The 23,305-nt window shown below is 40.5% G+C and overlaps 1 protein-coding gene and 1 long non-coding RNA gene across 14 annotated transcripts in view; one reads left to right on the top strand and one right to left on the bottom strand.

Annotated features, from left to right (window-relative positions):
- The window catches only part of LOC129211691 (vascular endothelial growth factor receptor kdr-like), a 135,483-nt gene extending 114,729 nt beyond the window's left edge, over window positions 1-20,754 (top strand). For 3 of the 4 annotated variants that reach the window (XM_054839176.1, XM_054839175.1, XM_054839174.1), the window contains 5 exons: window positions 261-366; window positions 2,117-2,241; window positions 2,501-2,579; window positions 5,808-5,902; window positions 15,141-20,754. In XM_054839176.1, the coding sequence (XP_054695151.1) occupies window positions 261-366; window positions 2,117-2,241; window positions 2,501-2,579; window positions 5,808-5,902; window positions 15,141-15,351 (616 nt within the window). In that variant the 3' untranslated portion in view covers window positions 15,352-20,754. Of the gene's footprint in view, window positions 1-260; window positions 367-2,116; window positions 2,242-2,500; window positions 2,580-5,807; window positions 5,903-11,735; window positions 11,828-15,140 lie in introns of all 4 variants that reach the window. The other variant, XM_054839177.1, reaches the window with a different exon arrangement.
- LOC129211696 (uncharacterized) overlaps window positions 1-23,305 on the bottom strand; it is a 281,089-nt gene that overhangs the window by 200,076 nt on the left and 57,708 nt on the right. For all 10 annotated transcript variants that reach the window (XR_008578925.1, XR_008578931.1, XR_008578922.1 and 7 more), the window contains exon 3: window positions 14,371-14,507. This is a non-coding gene — a long non-coding RNA (uncharacterized LOC129211696). The remainder of the gene's footprint in view (window positions 1-14,370; window positions 14,508-23,305) is intronic.

The raw sequence follows: 23,305 nt of genomic DNA, 5'->3' as shown, positions 1-23,305 counted from the left end.
TAAACATCCATAACTATGACTTATTTCAGCAATATCAGTCAGGTGAAAATAAAAAGCCTACAGGCTCAGTTGAGATAGGAATATAGAAGGAAAAAGCATCCCACATGAAACTAGAATAGAATTTCAGCACATGGAAATTTGAACCTGTCTTAAGCCAAAACTATCCAAACAATGAACAAAACAAGCAGCAGCAGAAAGAAACAGTTTGCAAGCAAAGCTCCTATCGTTCTCTTTTCTTAATACTTGTGGTTTTCATCTAGCTACCAGACAATGCTGGATTGTTGGCATGGAGTACCCACAGAGAGGCCTACTTTCACTGAGCTTGTGGAGCGCTTAGGAGATCTTCTTCAAGCCAATGTACAGCAGGTACAGCAATACAACCATTTCTTCAACAGATGTGTACATATAGATGTGTATGGATGCGGATATGTGTTTGTGTGTGCACAGGTAAAGACTATGCTGAGCAGTAATACTAGATTTGACTTCATAACAGAGGTCAAAAGGAAAATGGCTGGGATGAGTAAAGAAAATGTTAACTATTCAAAGGGGATTATATTTCAGAACTAGATGTTGATCCATCCATAATAACTAGAAACTTACATTAATTAAAAAAAGGCTCAGCGGCCCCTTAGAGGAACAATAGTGCTTTATCTCACAAACAATTTTAATTAGATTCCAACATAGTAAACTGCCAGTAGTTGGTCTGAATTTTCTCTCTCATTTTCTGAGCTTATGTTCATCAGTGCTCTTAGGAGCTTTAAAATGTTGCAGTTTAAAGCTCAGAAAGTCAATTACATAATTATTAATTTCACAATAGTTAAATTAGTTATTTTCTTCTTCAGTAAAAACAACCAGACAAGTTATGTAACTGTCAATTTAATTTAAGAAGAAATCAAACACTCTCCTCCAGCTCCTTCCTGTTTGTAAACAAATTTAGTGAAGCTAAGTTGAAGAGGGCCCAGTTTGCAATATGAAGAGCTTGTGAGTTTTATCCTATAACCAAAGTAGATTAAGGAGACATAAAAATCATGATAAGGGAATAGGGCACTTAACTGCTTCTCAAAATTAAAAAACGCAAACAAACAACAAACAAGCAAAGGGAAATTTGGACAAATAGTTTTAGGACTTGAAGGAAGAGTCATTTCTGAAGATTACTGCAGGGGTATAATGACAATGCAGAGCTTATTAAGATGTGTACTGCATTCTGTTAAACTCGCAGCATCAATTTCTTGTAAAGCCAAGAAATAAAATCCTTTAAGGCTACCATTTTAAGGACTTGCTTTTGCTAAGCTGCAGCTCCTTAAGTTGAACATAAGCAAAAAGTCTATATATGGGCAATTTTCTTTTACCAATTCCAAAATCTGTTCAAGTCATATTGACCACAGGGGTTTTGTGACTTCATGCCACTCCCTCCCTTCTCCCAAACATGTGCCTTAAACTTGGATTTAGGTGCCCCTGAGACTGGTCCCTTGGAATTCCCCAAGAGGCCAACGCAATGACAATATAGAGGACTGCTTTCCTGAAGTGCAGATCAGTGAAATGCTGTTCACTTTCACTGAGGCAGAACAGCCACACATCTGGGATGTAGTAATGATCACAAAGAAATTGCTGCAAACTCATCAAAGATGCTGCTGTGAAAGTCAGCAATGCCAGCTACTTTTAAACTGGATGCACATATATCGACACCCTCAATACAACCGTTGCACTGCTGTGCCATATGTGAGGGACATTTAGAAGTCTTGTAACTGCTATAAAGACCAGTGAAGCAATAGCTCAGGCTGAGATGCCTGGAAGAGAAAACACACTAACTGCAGATGGGTACTGGAATGTTGAAGACCATTTTCAGCCATGCTACATCACAGGTTTCCCAAAGTGAACAGTTTGCCTCATACAAAGCTTCCTACGCAGTAAATGTTGGCTAAAGCTACACATTCTAACTTGCACACGCTGTGAAGAACATCATCATCACTTTGAAGAAACATCATAAAGTTAAAATAAAATCTAGTCCTTTCTCAGTGTAAAGCTCTGTAGAATACAATAACCTTTTACATCTGAGATGCAGTACAAAAATTATCTTTACCAGCTTTGTGGTCTTTTTTTGTTATTAATTGTGTAGGATGGTAAAGACTATATTCCACTGAACATCACCTTGTGTCCTGATGGAGAACCTAACTCTAAAACTTGCCCTGTGGAAGAAAACTTGAACAACTGTGTTAATCGCTGGAGTGCCGTGGAAACTGGGTAAGAAAGACATATACAGGGGGTGGGAGGGAAAGAAAGATTTGATATATCTGGGCACTGTTTGTTGTCCTCTCTCAATATGAATGCTTTAAAGGAGTTGGACAGACAAATTTCTCAGGGCATTGTTTATTAGTAACAAGAGATGAAAAAAGAAGAGTGGTCCAGGAAGCTGAGCTGTGTCAAGGACGTTAATTGAGCTACCAACTGGTGCAGCATCTGCTTGGGTTTTATGCTGACCCCTCAACTTTCTTGCTTTCAGTAACAACAGCAAGAAGCGACCACTGAGTGTGAAGACATTTGATGAGGTGCCAGTGGAAAAGGAGAAAGTGATGCATGAGGTAAGTGAGGTGATTGCATCCTTCTCTACCGGGTTCACAGATCACTTGTCACCAGCACCAGAAACAGTTATTAGAGCTTTTGAAATCTGTTTGGTAAGAAAAAGCTTTAAATCAAGCAGAAGATTTGGCCCTAGCATCTCACACATAGGTCTGTGTGACAACAGAGAGGGACCTGCATTTAGTTTAACAAATAATTTAAAGAGAAGCTCATGCATGATTATCCTGGCTTTGATCAGGCTAAGGGGCTTTATTTTACATATTTCAATACAGTTTTTCCCCCCTAAGAAAATGGCAGGTCATTGAAATGGAGCCTTTTGAAGTAAATGTGTCCAGAACACACTCTGGCTGGCTGAGACAGCCAATAACTTGGTGGTGGTGAGGGTATCCTGTTCTGGCTGAATAAGACCAAGATTCAAGTTCCTGCTCTACTTGATTCACACAAAGGGCTTTAACCCTGGATTTTCCCCACTCTAAGTGAACTTATTTATTGCCAGTTTAATGGCACTGCAGGGTGGGAGGGTGTTGGACGGTTTCATTTTCACTCCAGTGGAAAACAAAAGCTTGTGTTGTTACAGAGTGATGGTTCTGCTAGTTGGCTTCCTCTGAAATTACAGGTTCCAAGGGTGGAGGGGTTTTTTTCCTATTTTTTTCTTCCTTACTTAAAATAAACAAACAAACAAACAAACTGCCAACCCAACTCATGAATTTCCGCTATGGTTCAGGCACTCACCAGCTCCAGTCCCATATGCAGTCCACACCACTTGCCTCACTGACACATTCTGTGCCACTAAGGAGGCATCTTTGTAAGGCATCCATGTTTGAAGCAGATCAAAGTTTAGGGAGGAAGCATGAAGCCCTCAGGAAACCTTCTAACAGAGGAAGAGGACAAGTACCAGATGGCTAGTGCAGCAAAAGAAAGATGCGTCCAGTTTAATAGAAACAAGCCAGCCTGTCTACTCCGCTAGCCAGGGCATGGTCCCCATGCTCCAGCTAAGAGTCCCTCTTGGACTGAGCAATTCCTCAAACCCACTCTCCTGGAAGGGTCAAGTCTCCAGCTACAACTTGTCCCAGACATATTTCATGTCCTTGACAAATATAGCGTATTTCTCATCTGTTCTCTTGTTAGCACAAATCGATGCCCATTACTCCCTAGTCTTTTGCCAGATGTAATTTGTGCCTTTATCAGTGCATCTTAGGGATTAGACGGCTTAGAATTTTCCCTGGCTCCTGCATCTTTCCTTTTGCAGGATAAAAATCTGTCTCTGAATCACACAAAGACATTTACTAGATAGATCCGGTATCAGTAAGAGATTACTGCTGCCAGCATGAGCATTACTTTCCTAAATGCTCCCTGTTCATGGCATTTTAAAGTTCTTACATAAAGGGGGAAAAGTTTCGAAAAAGGGTAATAATACATTAACAGATCAGAAATAAATGTGATATTTCAGTGAGGATCTTTTAAAGCAAAATTACGGTGTGATCTACTTTTGGACAAAGTGAGTGCACTTGGGTTATGTAAAATTGTCTTAAATTTAAAGACATTAATACTGATTAGGTCATCATTTCAAATAGTTGCCTAGGAACTCTAAAAGTGCTCTACCACACCTTCCTGCAATTGTGCTAATTATCTGTAGTCGCTATTGATATTCTTTTAACAATTTTTCTGTAAGGAAAATCCAAAGCAGCGCTCAGATAAATAGTTTCTAGACCACAGATTTTAAGGGAAAACAGTCAAGATTTAAAAAAAAACAGAGAGAAAAGCTGGGATCTACTGGGGTTTGGACAGACTTAATTTAGGATTTTACTTTATAATTTGAAAACCAGTTTCCAAACTGATCTCATTAACAACTAATATATTACCAAAGCATTTATAAAAAAGCTTTTGCTTTCTATTTGTTGTTTGCTGGGATTATTTTTTCCTGTTTCAATCAGTTTGAATGGTAAAATAAGATTAACTAGAGTTTCACTTCCCATGTTGAAGTCTTTTGCTTTCTTGGTTTGCACAGATAGACAGGCATACAACTTTCCAGCATCACGAAATATTTCAAATGCAAAGGAGCCCCCTCAGAACATTTAATATTTTTTTTAAATTACTTAAAACAAGGACTGTGCATGTCTGTGAACTTGTGTAGCACTTCGCACAATAACAGCTTGATCTTAATTGCAACCTCGAGACTCAACTTTAAGTGCAGTGGAATCACAACCTCAGCTTTAAAACTAATGAAGACAGTTTTGTTGGACAGCTTACAAAAAAACCCCCATAACTAAAGTACAATGAGCCTTTTAGGCTATATATCTTTGCAAAGCACTTGGATTTGCCAAAATTATACTGAACTTCCACTTCCTTAAAATTTTAATGTTTCTAGTAGGTATTTAGGGTACTTTTTCTTTGAGGAGCCTAGCCAGTATTATTGGATATATTCTTCATGAATTTCTGTCCATTCATATCTCAGCTATCCTACCTAGATGGTATCCATATGTCATGCTTAATATCAGTTTCAAGTTTGAAAATGTCAAATTATTTTTTGATATGTTCATTTTAAGAGTGCTCTTTCAAAATGCAGCTCAAAAAATTTATCATCGCAAACCCAAGGCAAATGTTCTCAGGCAAAATAGCAGCATTATCAGGAACAATCAGACAAAACCTGATAATATAGGCCCTGATAAGAGAATATTCTGAAGAATGGCCTTAATGTCATACACCAACTGGACATAACTATGCGTCGAGCACTTTACTAAATAGCACACAATTGAGATGCAAACATTTGCCCTCCAGGTTGTTGGCTGGAATCTTGTGATTACCTAGAATAGCTGGTAGCTCCTACATTATTTCCAGTACACACGTATCAGTATATAACACTACGATAGAACATCTAGAGATGGCCACCTTGTTGGCCATCTCTCCCTGCTAACTGCATAGAGAGGGAGCCCCAACCTCTACATGCCACATTCTCCTGCCCTTGCTTTGTCTACTCTGCAGCCGGAGACAGTTTCATAAGATGAAGTTCTATCAACCTGCCTAAAAGCGATATCACCACAGAACAAGATAGCTGGAATTAGGTATTCTAACTAGCTCCTTGGCTTTCCTTCTCTATTGACATTGATAGTGGTTTAGTCTGACTCTTCTCCACAGTCTCCCCATGGCAAGCCATTTTTTAATTTAAAAGTGCTCCATGCTGTCATGATCTTTTGGCACTCTGCTGATCTTCTCTTCCTTTTGCTACTCAGGAGTCAGACAGCGGGATGGTGTTGACATCAGATGAGATAAAAAGCCCGAAGAGGCTGGAAATCCGTTCTTGGCCTTATGGGATCATGGCTCTAGCGTGAGTACTTTTGGATATTTCTTTTGAAGACAGTGTCCCATTCAGAAAAATGCTTCCAAAATTTGCAGGTTTGTCTCTGATTCCAAAAGGAAAACTGTTAGACTATCTAAACAAGCTAGAAGGAGAATCAACTCTGTATTTCAGTACTATAACCAAAAGACCATGGTTAATGTATTTTAAGATCAAGAAAGAAATAATGTAAATTTTGCTTCCAGAAAGAAGTTGAAAATAAAACAGTTGCATGTCTCTGAAAGGAATGCTGCACTGTTGCATTTAAGTTACAGGAAGGTTAATTAACACAAAAAATGTTGATTCATGTGTTAAAAATGAAAACTCATTTCATCAGCTTTGAGCATATAATGTCTTGTCGACCGATTTAACTCTTCTTCCAAAATGCCAAGTTGCCTTGTGATTCTGAATCACATTCAAAAACCCACGAGAGTGCTATCTAGTGAAGCTGGTCTCTCCTGTTCACGATCCGATCTCCTGGGGCAGAATATTCTGCACAAGGCAAATGACAGGAGCAAAAGAGCTGAGAATACACATACCTATTCTAGCTGTTTCTTGACTCTCTCTCCAGTGTTCTCCTTTACTGATGGAACAAAGTTTGAAGAACTTCATTTACTAATCCAGAAAATAACATTTATAATTATAGCAGTGTCTAACAAAGCTATGTTTAACTTTAGACATACAGAAGGAGTGGCACCTTTGCAATTGATGGGACATGAGAAGAGTTAAGAAGGCATGTATAGTAAAGCATAGCATAAGCACTGCAAACCAAGTGCATTTACTAGAAACATGGTTTCTATATTTGCTTTGTCATAGCTATGAAGACAGTCCTTCATCCGACCACCTTCATGATCCTTATTATATTATATTGTTCATATTTGGTTTACAAATAGAGGCTGTGCCAGTGTTTGCTACATGTTTATCCGTTCATAGTACAGACCCAGAAGAATAAAAGCAGATATTTAGCTTTTAGCTAAGTTAGTCACAGTTCTTTGTATTTCTGTGACAATCAGACACAGGCAGAGAGCTGACCTAGGAGTGAAACAGGTCTTCTCCACCTTCCTAGAAAAGTATAATAACAATAGTAACCCATTTTACTGATTAAAATGTCAACTGGCAGAATTTCAAAGAATAGCTACCCAAAATATTACAAAAGAAGGAATTCTGTAGCAAGGAATTCCATGCCTATTCAGTTAAATAAGCTAATTAGACTTTCATGGAATTGCCTAGAGTTTTCTCTGAAATCTGTTGATGAGATTTCTACTAGTTTCCTCAGTAATAAACTCAATGCTCTTTCCCAGCAGAGCAATTGCTTTTTCTACATCAAGTCACCATTTTTCTACATTAAAGAGAAATGATAGATGAGAAAAAAACTAGTGCAATTTCTGCATAGTATGGGAGAGTTCACATGAGAGTGCATAGTCAGAATCTAGCAGTATTTCAGAGGGGCTAACTCCCTCACTCAGAGGGAAAAGCAAGATGGAAGGAGCTCGCCTTGTCTTTCCAGGCCTTAAAACCATAAATTCCGGGATGTTTGAAGGCAGGAGAGGAGGAAAAGGTTACACAAGGAAGGCTAGAGCCTTGCAGCACTAACAGGGAGCACTCAAATGCTACAGACTCAGTTGGACAGGAGCATGACTTCAGGAATAATGTTGTTCCGCAGTATGTTCCCTGTAGCACTGTCCCAGTGTGGTACCTGTTGGGGGATTACCAGAGATCTAGATACGGTTCCATGTTTTCATCCTACGCACATGCTGAGAGGATTTCTGCACGGCACAGTGCATTGCTATGGAGACCAAATAACACCAGCTCTAAAAAAAGGAGCTCAAATGTCAGGAGCTGCATTACTATGATGCTTTACCTGGCCTGATCTACCTCTCTTTTCTGCATGATGTCATGTTGACACAAATCCAACACATACACACACACACACACACACAGCCTCCCTGATAGGATTTATCATTCTAAAGATTTCTGTCAATCACCTCTGACTGCTCTTTCCCGTACTGCATTTCCCTCGTTTGGATAAATAGTTGGCAGAGGAAGGTTCTATGTCTCCCCCTTCCAGGCTTTCTGCTGCAAATCAGAAAAATCAACATCCAGCCAGATGTAGAAACACAAGAATTCCATAACAGCCTGTTCTTTCGAGATTTCCAGGAAAACCTTCTGAACTGCTATCAGGCCCACTGGGAGTGAATGTGAAGTAACACGGCTCTGCTGGGTTCAGCGAGTCTCTGCCTCACCCACACCATCTGGGGCTCTCCCCGTTTACAGTCAACACTTCCATAGGGATTCCATTCATCGGGAGACACCTGATACTTTCTGTGCCAGCCAGACCGCAAAAGACCATCTTAACAGAGGTCTGCTATAAAAGCAAACCCTGCAGCAAGCTGTGTTTGTTGTCTCCTTATTCCCAGGTCCCAGCTACCATTGAACGGACAGAGGTGTCTTTTTTTCTTGGCCACATCCTTCATTAGTATTTGAGGTCCAGCTGGGAAAGCTATTTTGTCAGTTGTTTGGTTTTTTTTTTAATCTTGCAGACTATCATTGGCACAAATAACTTGTTTTACATAGTCACGGAGCATCCTGATGCCCTCTCATTTGAGGACATGACACCCCTTGGTGCTACTGCACTACTAACTTGAAAACCAAGCCTCAAAAGCATAGAGAATAGTCTCGGAGAGGTCAGAAGAGTGCTGGTTTAATAGAGGAGATAAAGTCACCCTTGTTAATTGTGTATCTCTCTCTACCAAAAACATTTACCCTGGATCTTTTTCAAACAGTCTTCCTTTTCTAAAATAAAACTGTTCAAAGGCTTAGCATGTTTTCTAAACCAGGGTGGCTGCATTTATTATTATTGCCAAAATCTTGCTGTTTATTTATCTTGCATTCATTTCTCTGTTGAGTTTAAAATTTGGCAACACTACACACCACAGAGTGTCAGTGTCAAGAGTTTATTGAAGATGAATCTGATACTCTGGGCCTGGAACCGCTGTTAGACTGGACTAAGCGTTTCTGAGCTCTGAGTGTTTTATGCTGCTGAAGTATAAAGCCGCAACCGTAGCTGTAGTGAGAGGCAGAAAGATTGGCCAGGATAATGACACTGGAGTTAGCATTCAAGGAAGCGCATTCAACATAGAGGGGATTTAATGATAGGATGACTCTGGTGTCAGGTTGCATCTCATAATATTAACAGGCTACTGCCAAGCACTGCTTTAAAATTCTCCCAGAGACTCTATAATCAAGTTATTGTTTAAAATTATAATAGGTTTTATATCTGCTCAGTTGTCCTCCCTCCATCCCTTTCCCTTCTCCCCCTCCCAACCCAATTATCCTCAGTTGCTCTGAAATTACTTCTCTGGCCCTGGCCAAGTCCCATGACACCAGGTGACTGAGGCTCAGCTGATATGCTCTGGGCTCTGGATGCTGCATCCAGATCACATCACTGGGAGCTCTGCCTTTGCCAAAGCCAAACTGGGCCTAAGGCAAGTCAATAATATTGAAACAAACTGACTTTGCTCAGGAGCATCAGGCATTCATGTCCAAATGCAAGGTGCCCAACAAAAATGCAATGCAGCTGATTGGCTAGAATCCTTTTGCACAATCTCAGAAAAATATGGCATGGAAATATGTTTGCTCCATAGCAAAACTTTGTTTCAGAAGATTTTTCTTCTGAAACGAGCACGCTGACATAGCAAATGTACTTACTGTTGTATGTAGCACCCTGCACTATGACCTGACGAGCTCCAAAATATAAGTAACTTTGAGTTATGTAAGCCACTTTCTTTTAGGATTATAGTATATGCTTACAGTGGCGAGGGCTAAAAGGAGAACTGTGAAAGGCTGTGGTGCTCAATTTGGTTTTGACTGCAGTGCTTTTCATCTCACTGCATTTTGAGTGCTGGAGCTAGTGTCAGGGACCGCTGACCAGCTTTGCCACGTGTGCGAGGGGACGCATACTTCACGAGTGGGTGACTTTGGCCTGTTAAAACTTTATGCTAGCTGTACTTTGTACTTAGAGGTGTTTCAAAACAATGGATTCTTGATCCTAACCCCTTGAGTTCTCCGTGCTGGTAGAGTACTGATACACTGATACTGCCAGAGGGGAATGCAGGATTAAGTTCTTACCGCACAGCACCCCATCTAAAATATATTAAAGCAAACTGTGAATCAGTCATAACTATCAAAAGAAAAAATAACCCTTTTATTTATTTCTTTGCAGAAAAATTTAAAAATATTAATCACACTTACTCTGTGCCTCATTAAACACTTATGAAAGCTGTTATAAAGCCCTGAAGCTCCTACATGTTATTATGAGATGCGGTCATGAGACAAACTGCTCTACTTGGCAACGCTCAGCCCAATTTCTCATCTTTCCCTAAACACAGCATCTGAACGAGGCCAGGATTTCTACATGGACACAGTAATCTGTTAGTTTTTCCTGTTGAGGACAAGATACTTGGGCGTCACATTGCAAAGCCATAAGAGGTGCTCCACAGCACTGTAGTCCCTCGCTGGATGGGGTGATTTTCTTACAGCCATGTCTCTTTCTCCATGCTTCTCTTCAAGTCATTGACCCTGAGATTTAGGCTAATAGAAACTGGCCTCCTCTCACATAAAATAAACAGCTCCAGTAATGATTTCCCAGCTCTTTGATGATTTCAGTATTTTTCTACCTCTAACCAAAATCTCTGGTTTGTACAGGAGGATGAAAAAGTCCCATTAGGTCATTTAGGCCTTCTAGCTATTACAGGATTGTCTTCTAAACAACTTCGACACCTCTCCAGAAAACTTAAAAAAGATTGGGAAAGATTACTTGATATTCAGGCTAACTTTTCCTTCATCTAGTTTAATTCCTAGACTTTTCAGCTTCCTCTGACCCAGGAAATTTGACAGAGCACAGTAAAAATGGGAACTGTTAATGGCTCTCACCACCCACAGTACCACACTAAAATACACTTGTCCAAGCTTGCGTCTGGCTCCCGAGACCTACTACCTATATTGTGGCCCCACGCTACACGTGTGTGCAATAGCATACAGCTCAAGCTCTGTGATACTCAGGCTGTTTGATACAGTCCTGTTTACAGACCCGGCAGGCTTTCAGTTATCAACACTGGGTCCACACCAGTAGGTTCCTCCACCTCATTTGGTTTCACATCTAAGAGACTCGACACTGGCACCAGGCTCAGGGACACTACAGAAATACAGCCTGAAGTGTAGCAGGATTTGGTCGTAATTCTGAATGTCACTCTTAGTTGATTTGCTGCTACTGATTTGGATTCTTCTAATCTTCTAGTATCGATTCCTCCAGGGCTTTCATCACTTTTGTACTTCTCCCCATAAATTTCCCTAGCTTGTTTGTATCTTTATGAAAGAGAGGAGTCCAGTGCTGTGCCTTGGCTAACTCTAGTCTCAGCCTATGAAACGAGGCTGGCACCAGCTCACCACATTCTGCGAAACATGTCTACCCAAGCAGCACTCCACAGAAACGTTCACGTTATGAAAGAGGGTCCTTTAGGTTACAAAATCTGTTTGAGGTCAGGAAATGGCAGTGTTCAGATTCTCATCTTTCCCCTTATCCTGCCCCAAACAGTACACATTCTTGCAAGGACAAGCGAGTTTTCAGGTTGGTCATTGTGTAAAATGTGACCAGCTTGGGTCAGTGAGCAAATGCTTTTCAGTTGAATGTCACGGTATTCACACGCCTCATCTTCAGTATTGTGCCATGGTGAGAATACTAACAGTCAAGTGGGACTGGGCTGAGACGTTCACAGTTATGAGCAGATTTATCAAAACTGAACATCTCTTTTATCGCCTCCTGCAGCTGCAGCACTCAGAAGTCAGGCAGAGGCAAAATCAGCAAGGAAATACCTTTTGGGGCAGTATAATGCCAACCCAGGAAAAGCACTGAACCAAGTAATGGCTAGCTTTTAATGAAATTATTTAATTACATAACCTTTATTAACTTCTGTAGCTGCATAATTGCGTGATTAATCAAATCTAATGCCTTCAGTCAGAAAATGTTTATCGGTGGGGCTCAGGGAGAATTCTTCTATCTTATACAGGGTAGTACAATTGGCTCAGAGCATAAAGGGGTTTTTGCTTTCCTCTGAAGCATCAAGTACTGACCACTGCCGGAGGCAAGACTGATGTCTGATTCAGTGTGGCGGTTTCTATGTAGCAAATGAGATTTCAAGGACAGACAGAAAAGGGATGCTGCAGTCTCATTTTCCAATATATAGTCCAAGCATATGTACATTTCTCTGTTGCTGAGCATGAGCGGAGTAGCTTGAAGCGTCAGTAATATAGAGCATTAAAAGGAAGAATGCAAAGACCCTTAGATAGCTTTAATTTAGGAAATGCATTTAGATAAAAGGAATAGTTTTGAAAGTTAATTGCATTTTGGTCTGCCATAAGACAGCTAATGACAAAACTTGCTTCTGACCTAACTCATCAGTTTCCTGTCTTTGGAGCAAATATTAGATGTCAGCATTTAAGAGTCCTTCTTCAAACACCAGCATGATTTCAGTGATAGGCAGAGTTATCCCAGATATCCAGTCTCCTGACCTACAGGGGCAGAAACCTAACAAGAACACTTGCTGGGAGTCTACACGGGTCTGAAAATTTCCCATTGTGTGGCCAAACTAAACCCTAATAACATTTCTTTTTCTCCTGTACTCAGATATGCAGGCTGGGGGCCAAGTTAAACAGATACTTTTAAGCTTCTCCCTGTCTCCACTGACAACTTTAATACCTGGCAAATTAGAAGCCAGAGCATCCATGGAATTGTCTGACACAAGTCAATAGAACTGAGCAACAAAAAGAAAAATACATAAATAAACAGTGAAGCCAAGTTGTGGTTCCATTGCTCATGCCAGGGAAGAATTTATCTACAGAGAAAGGGTGTGCAGAAAGGGACAGCTGCCAAAGGTATAGTATACAGAAGAAGTTTCCACTCACGTTTTTCTCTGGACAAAGAGGGAAAACTTAGATTGTGACAGCAGAGCATGCTACATTTTTGTTGAAGTTCTCAGGGTTACTATTTATTTTAGAATTTCTGCTTTGCCACTCAACAGGCGTGGTTGCCCTGTGCAGGTCTAAGAGCACAGTAACATTAGCTTTAATCTATAGTCTCTGCCTTTGCATTTCAGAAGCCACAGAACCCAAGTTTATTCTAGATGTGCAAGACACGGTGGGCTGGCTCTTACAACTCAGGGGTCCTAGGTTCATTTCCCAGAGACAAGGCTGGAGATGCAAACATGCTGTGGAAAGCCACCACAGCCCACTGAAATCAAGCCAACTACAAAGCAGCCAGTCTCCTATTGCAGCTGATTAGAGTTGCAGCTGTTTGTTATGTCTGAATTTGGCTGAACATCTCAGCTCCTGGCTTAAAACAACTGGCTTTACGGGCTATGATATACAGATATCACCTACTCCACACACTCCCCCAAGAAGAGAACTACAGGGATAGATAATTTACAGATGGACCCTACAGGCTGTTCAGTGTGGTTGTGCACAGATCATAAACCGGTGTTCTGCTCCAGCCAATGCACTGCACGCTCATGACCTTTCCAGAATTAGCAAAAATTGTCAGTGAAGATACTGACACTAGCTCTGTCAGCCAGACTGAGAAAATCTGCAGCTTGTGGGAAAACTGAAGCTTTTGACAGGTTCCAGATTCAGAGGCAAGATAACACAACTTCTAAAGTCATAGAGGCATAATCTAGCAGGACATATTTACCCTTTCATAGTTGAAAGGAGCTGGGCCTACTGTGTATTGCAATTCTGTCATGCCAAGCATCAACCTGCTCTTAAGCCTGCAGCAGTTCTCTCTGCTGTACCATCACAAAAACATGACAGCGTGCACAGTTGGTGTCTTGGATCTGCTACTTTTCCTATTCATGATTTTTCCTCCCCTTCCTCCAATTACTGTATCTGTCTCTTGGCTTTGTTTTGTTTCCTAGAGCAGGAACAGGCTTTGCTTTCTTTCTAAAAGCACCACACCAAATCCCTGATCCACTGTTGGGGACTGTAAGCACTACAACGCTACAAATAAAATAAGTGTAATGAATTAAACAATTATTTGATGAACTGTTGATTATTTGGATTTGGTTTAGGGTCATTGGAATGTAGCTTTATGCTCCTTTAAACACATATGAAACATACACACAAAGTGCTTGAGCACTGCCTGATTTGAAACTCTCCCAGGCACATTCATAGGTCATTCTGAACCGAGACATGAGCAATGCCACCATCAGTCTGCGAGTGAGGCTTCTTCCAGAGAGACGCGTGTTAAAGGGTCCCTAAGCAAAGTGGATGAGTTCAAATGCCATTCTCACATTGGGATCCTTTTGAGAACCAACCCTAAATTATCCAGACTTCTTCCAATGAAGTCCTCAGATGGAAGAAACCAGGCTTAACAGAACATTATTTTTAAGGCAGTCTATGACAGAAAGTACCTTTTTTTTTTCCTCCACAATGCTTGCTGTTCCTCAAGGTCACCTTGCGATACAAATCCTCTCCAGGGTTCTCCTACTTTTAACATTGAGGTTGCTCCATGTGATGCAAGTTGCTTCTCTCCCACCGCCTTCATCATCTATAATAAGAGAAGACAGCAGAAAATGAAAGCTGGCTCTCTTTAATAGCATCAGTTACAGGCCAGCAGTTGTAATGTTGAAAAGCGCTGCCCTTCAGTAGCGTACTGCTCAGTAATTTTAAAGGGCTAGAGAATATGGGAGATTTTGCCCTACGCTGCAAGAGTGTGTTCAACACACGCTCTTGCTTTCAGTATCATTTTAAATCAGTCTGTCACAGATTATTCATTATTTATTATACTTAAAGTCATAGCCTTCAGTTCTGCTTTCAGAAAAGTCAAATTTTTACTGACCTGTGTCAGAACAATGAGAGAGAATATCATTGTATGTATAGGACAGGTGCATTTATAACTAAGATATACACAGTGCACTGGAAATGCAGTAAGTTAAAAAGACAGGGCAGCAGGCCTCCTGATTTATTCCTAAATCTACTTTTAAAACATCGAGTTATTTGAAATACCTAATTCAGTTCCCTTATCCAATCTGTAAAATGTCACTGTCTTACAGGATGCTGCAAAGGTAAATTAAAATGCTTTCTATACTTATTTTTTTTTAAAAAAATTACCATTAATTACACAAAGAGACAAAACCTTATGGAGATAGAGTCAATATATTATACTGTTTGTTCTCAACAGGCGGAGAGCTGTTAGCAAGAGCAAAGAATCCATATTGTCTGATCATGAGCGTGAGGCTGTCAAATACCAGCCAGCAGTACAGGTCGAAGAGGACACCATGGACTTCACACTGGAAGACTCTGTTCTCCTTCCGATGGATCCAAACCTGGAATGCCACAGCCCACCTCCAGATTACAACTCTGTCATTCACTACTCGGCCCCTCCGGTGTAATCAGCCCAACCTGACACAGGGCATCTTGCACCTCTCTTAACCATGCTAGATTCTTACGTGCCTCCAGGCCTGGATAAAGAGGTTGGGTAAAAATAGAAGGGAAATCTGTCAGGACAATGGTTCATATGTTTCTTCTGGCACATCTCTGATGGGAATAGAAACATTTTAAGAGCGTCTTCTTTGCTATCGTTAAAGGCCTGTTGCAACATATGCAGTAAATTAAAATTCTGTCTACCAGAACCGTTAAGTAGGAGCTGTAACCCAGAACTGCTTCCACTCCTTCCTTCCCCAGTGGGGGCTGTTCACTGGCATTTGCAGATTTTTCATTCACATTTTAATTCATAAGAGTCACCAAGAGTCATGTCAAGCTAGTTGTGAAATCAAGATTCATTCTGCTGGTCCTGCACACATCCTGCAGGGATAGTTTAGTACGATGCTGTAAGGGATCAGTTGAAAACAACAGCCATACGTGCTAATGTTTTGCTTTTGGAGAAAATCCAAAATTGAAACATCATTCTTAACTTGGGATCTCTTCTCCTGTAAATATTTTTGAATTATTTTGAATTCCAAAATATTTTGGTTCCAATTGGTGATTTAATTATTTCCACTGCCTAGAGGATACACTCCTAAAAATGGTATGGCACAGAGAAAGCAGACAGACTCATGTATCTTTTGGGCCATCAGGGCACACAATGTGTGTTGCCCTGTGTTTTCTCTTTGTTCAAACACCAATTTATTTAGCATACATGCAATAGGGAATCTTGATGGAGATGCATCCGGAAGGATTGCAAGGCAAAATCACTGCCTTAAGTAAGAACCTTCTTAAGCTTAAAGAGACAGAATTTCCCAGCGCACACACACACGTTTGTGTGAATGTGCATAAAATACAACACAAGAGTTACACGTAAACGCACATACACCCTTGAGGCACTGGCAGAGTAACAACATTTCTATGTTTCCTTTCTGCACACAGGCTATTTACTAAAATAAATAAATAAATAAATAAATAAATTCCTTTGGATTCTGTGGCAGATGCCCAACACTTTGATCCTGGGAATACCAGCCCATGCTAAACTGTAAGCATATGTGACACATATTTGTCTCTGACTGTCTTGCAAAGGTAATGGTATGATGTGCAATGCCCTCTGCATGTAAACCCTTCATGGGTTCATGGTAATTCAAAGCTTGTTTTGCAGCCTAATCACGCAGGACTGAACGGATCACAGATTCTCACCTTTTAGAAATTCAAAGTGTGTTGTCCCTTGCCCAAAAGCTGTGTGTGGCAGGGACTTTTGGTCTGCAAGTATGTATCCCCAGGTCCCGTGCATACCCCATGCATACAACAACTTCAAAAATAAGCAAATAATCCTTCTCATTTAATGTGCCATGTAACAATCAATCAGAGTTGACTTCAGAAATCTAGGAAGGGAAAAAGTATCTAGGTTGCAAGTAGAAAAAGCTTGAATGAGAAAGATGTTCATTGACAGTCAAGGCTAAAACCTCCTAAGTTACAAACCTAGATCCAGAAATGACTCTCTGTGCGGTTTCTTCCAAAGTCTGCACAAGCCTTTTCTTTTCTTCTTAGACTTGACACCAATTTTGTCTCTTCAGAGACAAAGAATTTTTCTCCCCAGTTACAAACTAAAGGCAAAAAAAAAAAAAAAAAAGCAACACTTGCAAACCAATTACATTACCTTGGCGAAGACAGCCTAAACACCCTGGCAGCAGTGAAGAAAACACTTCTGGATGATCAGTTACAGTTGGTTACATTGAATTAAACACAAACAAGCCTCAGGTATTATCAAAGGGGGAAACAAATCTCCAAACCCCATCCACGTTAACTGTGAATGCTAAGGCATCTGAAGGACGGGCTCTCGGGAACTGCGCTTCTCCTTCTCCTTGACTTCCGATGCGATGTAGTAAGGAAATCACCTGCAGTAACTCACGAGCCCCTTGTTCGTAGTGGACCTGCTAGATCGCTGTGGTCTGTAGTTGCTTTATGGTCATTTTTGCACTTCTTTGTATTTTAGTACCTATGTATTCAGTAGAGCTCATCATATAACAGAAGAAACTACTGGGAAAGAATTCATCTGCTGAGCCTCAGAAAACTCATTGGATCAGTCTTTCATCAAACAGTAAATTAACCATCTATAGCTCTGATCAAATAATCAATCACTTTTTCTGGAAATAATTTATTCACGTGGCAAAAAGAAAGAAAGGTGCAGACAGTTTGTCTGGCTCTACTGTTAATGGCATCAGTGCGAGATGGTTTCTTATTGTGCCTTGTTCTGTCGGGTAAGAAAATGATGATGTTTAAAAACCTTTGCTTATAAACTTTAAAATAAGTACAGAGAGGGGAAAACCGCCCCCCGCAAGTATGCTCTCTGTTTTGAAAAAGAATGGGAAACACTGCTGGGTGAACCGTCTGCTTCTAAGAGAGCTGAGTATATCAGCTTTCCATGTGATCAAGGATGAACTGAAGAGGTTTCCCTGGGACCAGAGGAACACGAAGCACGTTTCCCGAGCGGGACCCCAGCGGACGCTCCCACGGGTCCTTTCTGGCTCTCAGCAGCAGGCATCAGCCTTTTGGCATCACTGATGTGAAAACAGAGCGCAGGCTCAAGTGCTCCAGACACATTTTAAAGCACTGGTTGCATTGACAGCCCCCCGAAAACTGAGGGCTCCTCCACAGTGGTAAAACCGACAGCCGTCTTGAGCGGAATCGATGGCCGTTTCTTCAGAGAGCAAAGATACCCTCCGAACCTGCGACAGTGGCCTGCAAGTGTTCTGGAAATGGCAAGTGACTGATCTTTGGGCAGCTGTGTTTCCAATGTTTATTTTGAGTGATGTTTTTTCCTCCTTACAGTAAATGTAACAAGCAAAAGTATTGCCTGAAAAGTATTATTGAATATATGTCTTCTATTTTATTTACTAATATTTTGTTTGTCCTCTTCTCTCCTCCCTTAATTTAATTATTGTTCTTTTCTTACAATGATGTATATAGTTTACCCAGTAGAAACAAATATAGTGATTCATTTATATGGTAAAATTTGTAACATTTTAGTCAAAAGGGAAAGAGATACCCAGACATAACAGAGTTAAGTATTGTTACTAAACACTTCACTAATGCTTGCAGGCCAGGCTCCAGTTTACAGTACCCTACTAGTGCCATTTCATAGCGATTCTCCTCTTGGCTGCGAGTATCTCTGGTCTCACTTCTTCTCCACAGTATTTACTTTCAGTTAGGAAACAGGGATCTGGAGGAATCTGGCAGGTTTATCTCATTCCTGAAAGTGTCACCATGCAGCTCATGGTAAAGGCAAGGAATTTCCACTGCCTCTGGTTTAACTGAAGGCTGGTGTATCGGCTAGAGGATCGGAAAGGGCCAAATTGTTTAAATGATGTGATGTTTATTATTTTTTCAGACTTCTCAGGGATTCTTACTCCACTCCTGTCAGCCTCCTGCTTTATCTAACCTGCCTGAGCTCAATGGTATCTGGTATTAACACGTATCTGTTTCCTTTAATGGTGCTTACTCCTACTGTTCTTGTCCTCCCGTAACCCCAGAGCATTAGGGCAAGGGAACTCAGCGCTCCCCACAGAGATGCGCTGTCTTCTCTCCAACAATCACCTGCCACGTTGCTGTCCAAGGATAACTGCCTTCACCTCCATGCCGCAGTTCAGGCTGCTGTTTTTAACAGCCTCTGGTTTCCTATCTCCTCTTTTCTCTACTTTTCATCTATTTCTTGATATTTGTTCTTCACAGTCCCTTAGGATTGCTTTTCTCTGCCTTGTGAATAAGATCAGGTATAGGACTCATTTCCCTCTGCTGTTCCCTGTATATTCTGCTCTTGCAGAGGCTGAACTAGATAATCTAAAGCAAGCTTTTTAAACCTTAAAAATTTTCCAATATAGGCAAGAGGAACTACTTTCTATTGGTTTGTCTGGAAGCCTCTCTGCATCCTTCCCTGAATTAGAGAAGCTTTTTAATCTATTGATTTTTCAATATTTGGTATCTGGAGGAAAAGGTTAGTGACTCTCTGTGTGAATCTCATCTTTCTCCTAGTCCTTCCTCAAACAGTGAGGTTTCTGTTAGGTTCTTCCAAGTTATCCTCACAAGAAGGGGGTTCTAACCAGGATGCTGGGCCCACACCATCTACTCAGGATATCAAGGAAGGTCAGATAAAACCCTAAAGTCTGAGAGTCTCAAACAAAACCACTGACATTTGAACCCACTGAAAGCTGAAGATGTATACATTATGGGCTGCCTGCAGGCATGAACTGCTCTGCTTAAGACGTCCCACTAATGCAAACACCACTCTTCAGTTAGCCTGCTTGGGCTAACTGCTAGCCCAAGGCTAGCCTGCTTATGCTCTTGTATACTGGAGGGACGTTAGTCAGTATGTAAGCCTGTAACTGGCCAGTCAACAGTTTGTGACTTAACTTCTCAACGATCCTTCACGCTGAGCGTTGGCACTGCCTTGTCATGTCCTATCTTGCTTTACGAATTTGATCTGGCCCTGTTGCAGCTGGAAGGGTGTTGTCTTGGGTCAATGGTCTCTAGCTCCCACCAGCATCAATTGGACAACACCTGGAAATGTTTGCAGGGAAACATCACTAGCAAATAGCGACATTACAAGACAAAGCATTTTTGGGTTTTCCTGAACACAGGAGTTAGCCAGGATCAGTATCATACTCAGAAATCAGCCTATAATTTTTTCTTATCATAAAGTGAATGGAAATTACATAAGGTAGCAATAATTCTTTTGCCCCTCCCTGCAAATAGAAACGGCCAAACCCCAAGATCCATCTTCCTGTTTTTATACTATGCCACAAAAACCCTAGAAAGTGTTTTGCCAAAGTAATGACGCCAGGTCCATCTTACACAAGTAAAATTCAGGGAGGACTTCTGCATTTGACCCTATTGAGTCAGTCACTGTATAGGATGTAAGTGCTGAGCCCAAGCACTGGCTGGTTTGTTTGACACGTTGTTTTCATATTGTGTTAGCATAGAAAAGAAAACTTGCTGGATTGGGTCATTTGGGACCCCAAGCAAATGCGATGCCATACGGGCTGTGGTTCCAGGAAGACTAGTGTGGTATGTGCTGAGCAGCGTCCCGTTGTCCTGTGCCACGAGAGCCAGCACATCCTTATTACTCAATTCATTTTTCCTTAGACCTTGAGTTGTCAAAGCAGCTAATGAAAATTGGGAAAACCCAGTAACTTGGGACTTCAAGAAAATAAACTAAGTGCCATGTAATACTCAAAACACTAAGGAATGTTTGTCTGCCATGTTCCTGTCTGCCTGAAGAATGTATGCACTGAAAACAACGCTTTCTTATGTAGTCAAAAATTGTACTGTATCTATTAACCAAAAAAATAAAAAGATTCTATATTTATACAGCCCAGGGCTCCTTTGTGTCATCTCTTGGCTTGAAAAGTATAGTCCTTGAAGAAGAATATAAATAAATAATGCAACAGTTTTGAGAGATTTTTTTCTTACAAGGCATAGATCTCATATTAATTTCTACAGGGGGTTCAAAACTTAGGACATAAGCCTGCCACACTGTCATTGCTCAGAGGTATCTAACCACTACATTTGCTTAAAAGATTCACAGATCTCAGAAAATGCTGGCCCAATTTGCTGGAGAAATACACAAATCTAGCTGCCACCAAGAACAGTCCATGAAATACAGAGACCAGAGAGTCTTGGTAAATTTAAAATAAATAAATGGGACTGAGGCAGAAGATAGAATTCTGCATTCTAAATAAGACTCACGTTCGCCAAAGCATGTAAATACATAAGTCTGTGAAGATAATTTGCAGAACATGGTAGCATTTGGGAGTTGTTCGGATTCAAAATTCCAGAAATTGTGTTTCATTTAGCTTACCATAATATTCTAAAAAGAACACAATTAAATAAATATTTCCCAATACACAGCCACAATGATGTTATTGAATTCTCACTTGAATAAACTCGGCACTGTTGAAATATAGAATATTCCATGCTCTTCTTTTATAGTTAACGTCTAACATTTAGAAGGCTGAGGAAAAAAATCTCCCAACAACGGCCAAGTGCAGCAGGCATGCCATTTTCCCTACCAGCTGGCTAATCTCTCTGAAATACTATTTCCCATTCCTCTTTCCATTTTGGTGGCACAGCAGGTAACTACTGGCAGAAAAAATATGAGATCTTTGCAGGTTTTTTTTTTTTACAGACTGACAAATACTTGTTTCTACTTATGTCCTAAAATAAATACCGTTATTAGAAAAAAAAAAAAGTGTTAGAGCTTCAGAGCCATTCTTCCATTAGCAGAGTCTTAAAAGTTATTGGTCTGTGTATTTTGCTAGTCACATTAAAAGCTATGAAGCACTCAAGTCACTTCAAACATTTTAGTTTCTCTTCATTCCCTGTTCCAAACAGTCCTAGAAATAAGTGTCTAAATTATACATGTCATTTGAAATGCAGCTATCTCCTTTCATCCACATAATGAGCAAGAACATTCTTCTCTGTAAACTATAAAATGTTTTAGTTACTTACATAACGCATGAGTCATTGCATGCTAGGCAATATAGAGTCTCCTTTATGGGGAAACTAATGTATTAAATAGTGGAAGGAAAATATACAAAATTAACTCTGATTTGCTTTTAGCCCAAAATGTGAATTATTAATCACATACAGCTTGAGTTACACTTGCAGAAGGTACTCTGTTATGGCATGCCTTGGAAAAGAATTTGGGGGAAAAAAGTACAACACTAGGAATCAAGAAATGTAAGCTTTTCTCTCAGGTCTTGGCCAGGGTACAGAACTTCTCTGTTCCTTTCTTTTGGCATATATGATGTAAAAGATTTTTGGTTTTACAGCAGCAGCACGTAGAGATGCAAGACCAGAAAATCTCAATCTAAAGTATTGAAACTTGGTGGTTTGAGGTGATAAAAATCCAAGAAGAAAGTAGGGAGTAGCAAGAGAAAGATTTATAAGTAAGATCAACAGATTTTGTAGGGGTCACATTAGAAAGCCAAGAAGAGAATCCAGCTGATTTCCAGTCAGGTCCTTTTTCCTTCGTCCCATAATAAGAATTCACTTATGAGGGTTTGCAAAGTGCAAATGCTTTGAAAAAGTGGGAAATACTGTTAATTTGATATGCTTTGTACGCAGTGAAGCCCACAAGCAGTAGATAATAATTTTGTCTCAAAACCTACAAAGTAGCCCACGACTTTGGAGGATGTCAGTGTACATCGGTGTATCGGTGGCTAGCGCCAGCTCCAAGTGGCACACTGAATGTCCCCCAGCGACTGTACGGTAATGAACTTGCTCTGCATAAAGAGTATCTGAAGCCCTACGAGGACCATAAATATGTATATAAATATTCAACAGTACTGAAGTCAGTCATGATGAGTTGCAATTGTTATTCTAGCCTGATGAGTTATTATTCATTACAACTTAGAGAGAAGAAACTGTTTAAACTACTTCCTTCTACAGGGACTTAGGAAAGAGAATGCAGGAATTCATAGGGCTGGCAGTTTGCTTCATCTTTCCTCATCTGCACTGATACACAAAGTGAGACTTGTCCATTCCGTTCCTCACTGCAGGGTCAGTCAATACTTACTCTGTATCTGCACAAACCACAAGGGCAGAGTAACATTGCTTCTAAATATTCCTGTTCCATAGTTCTTTAAGTCGCCTTTAAGATAGGGCTGTTGCTCCCAGGAAGTAATAGGGCTGAAGTGTATTTCAACATATAAGCTGTCATAATATCAAATGCCAAGTGTCAAGGTAATTAAATTAATGAGGAGAGCCTAACATACTCTTCCTATGCATTTGCCACTGATGATACTTAGTCTGAATACACAATCTACACAGAATCCCTTGGGTCTAGCCTATTCTTCACTGAGACAGAAGTAAAATAAAGTAGAAATATTTCCTCTGTGGTTTAAGCTGTGCACCTTCTAG

This window comes from Grus americana, chromosome 12, assembly GCF_028858705.1.
Source record: "Grus americana isolate bGruAme1 chromosome 12, bGruAme1.mat, whole genome shotgun sequence".
In the NCBI taxonomy this organism is placed as follows: domain Eukaryota; kingdom Metazoa; phylum Chordata; class Aves; order Gruiformes; family Gruidae; genus Grus; species Grus americana.
This window is presented reverse-complemented; position numbering and strand designations above follow the sequence as displayed.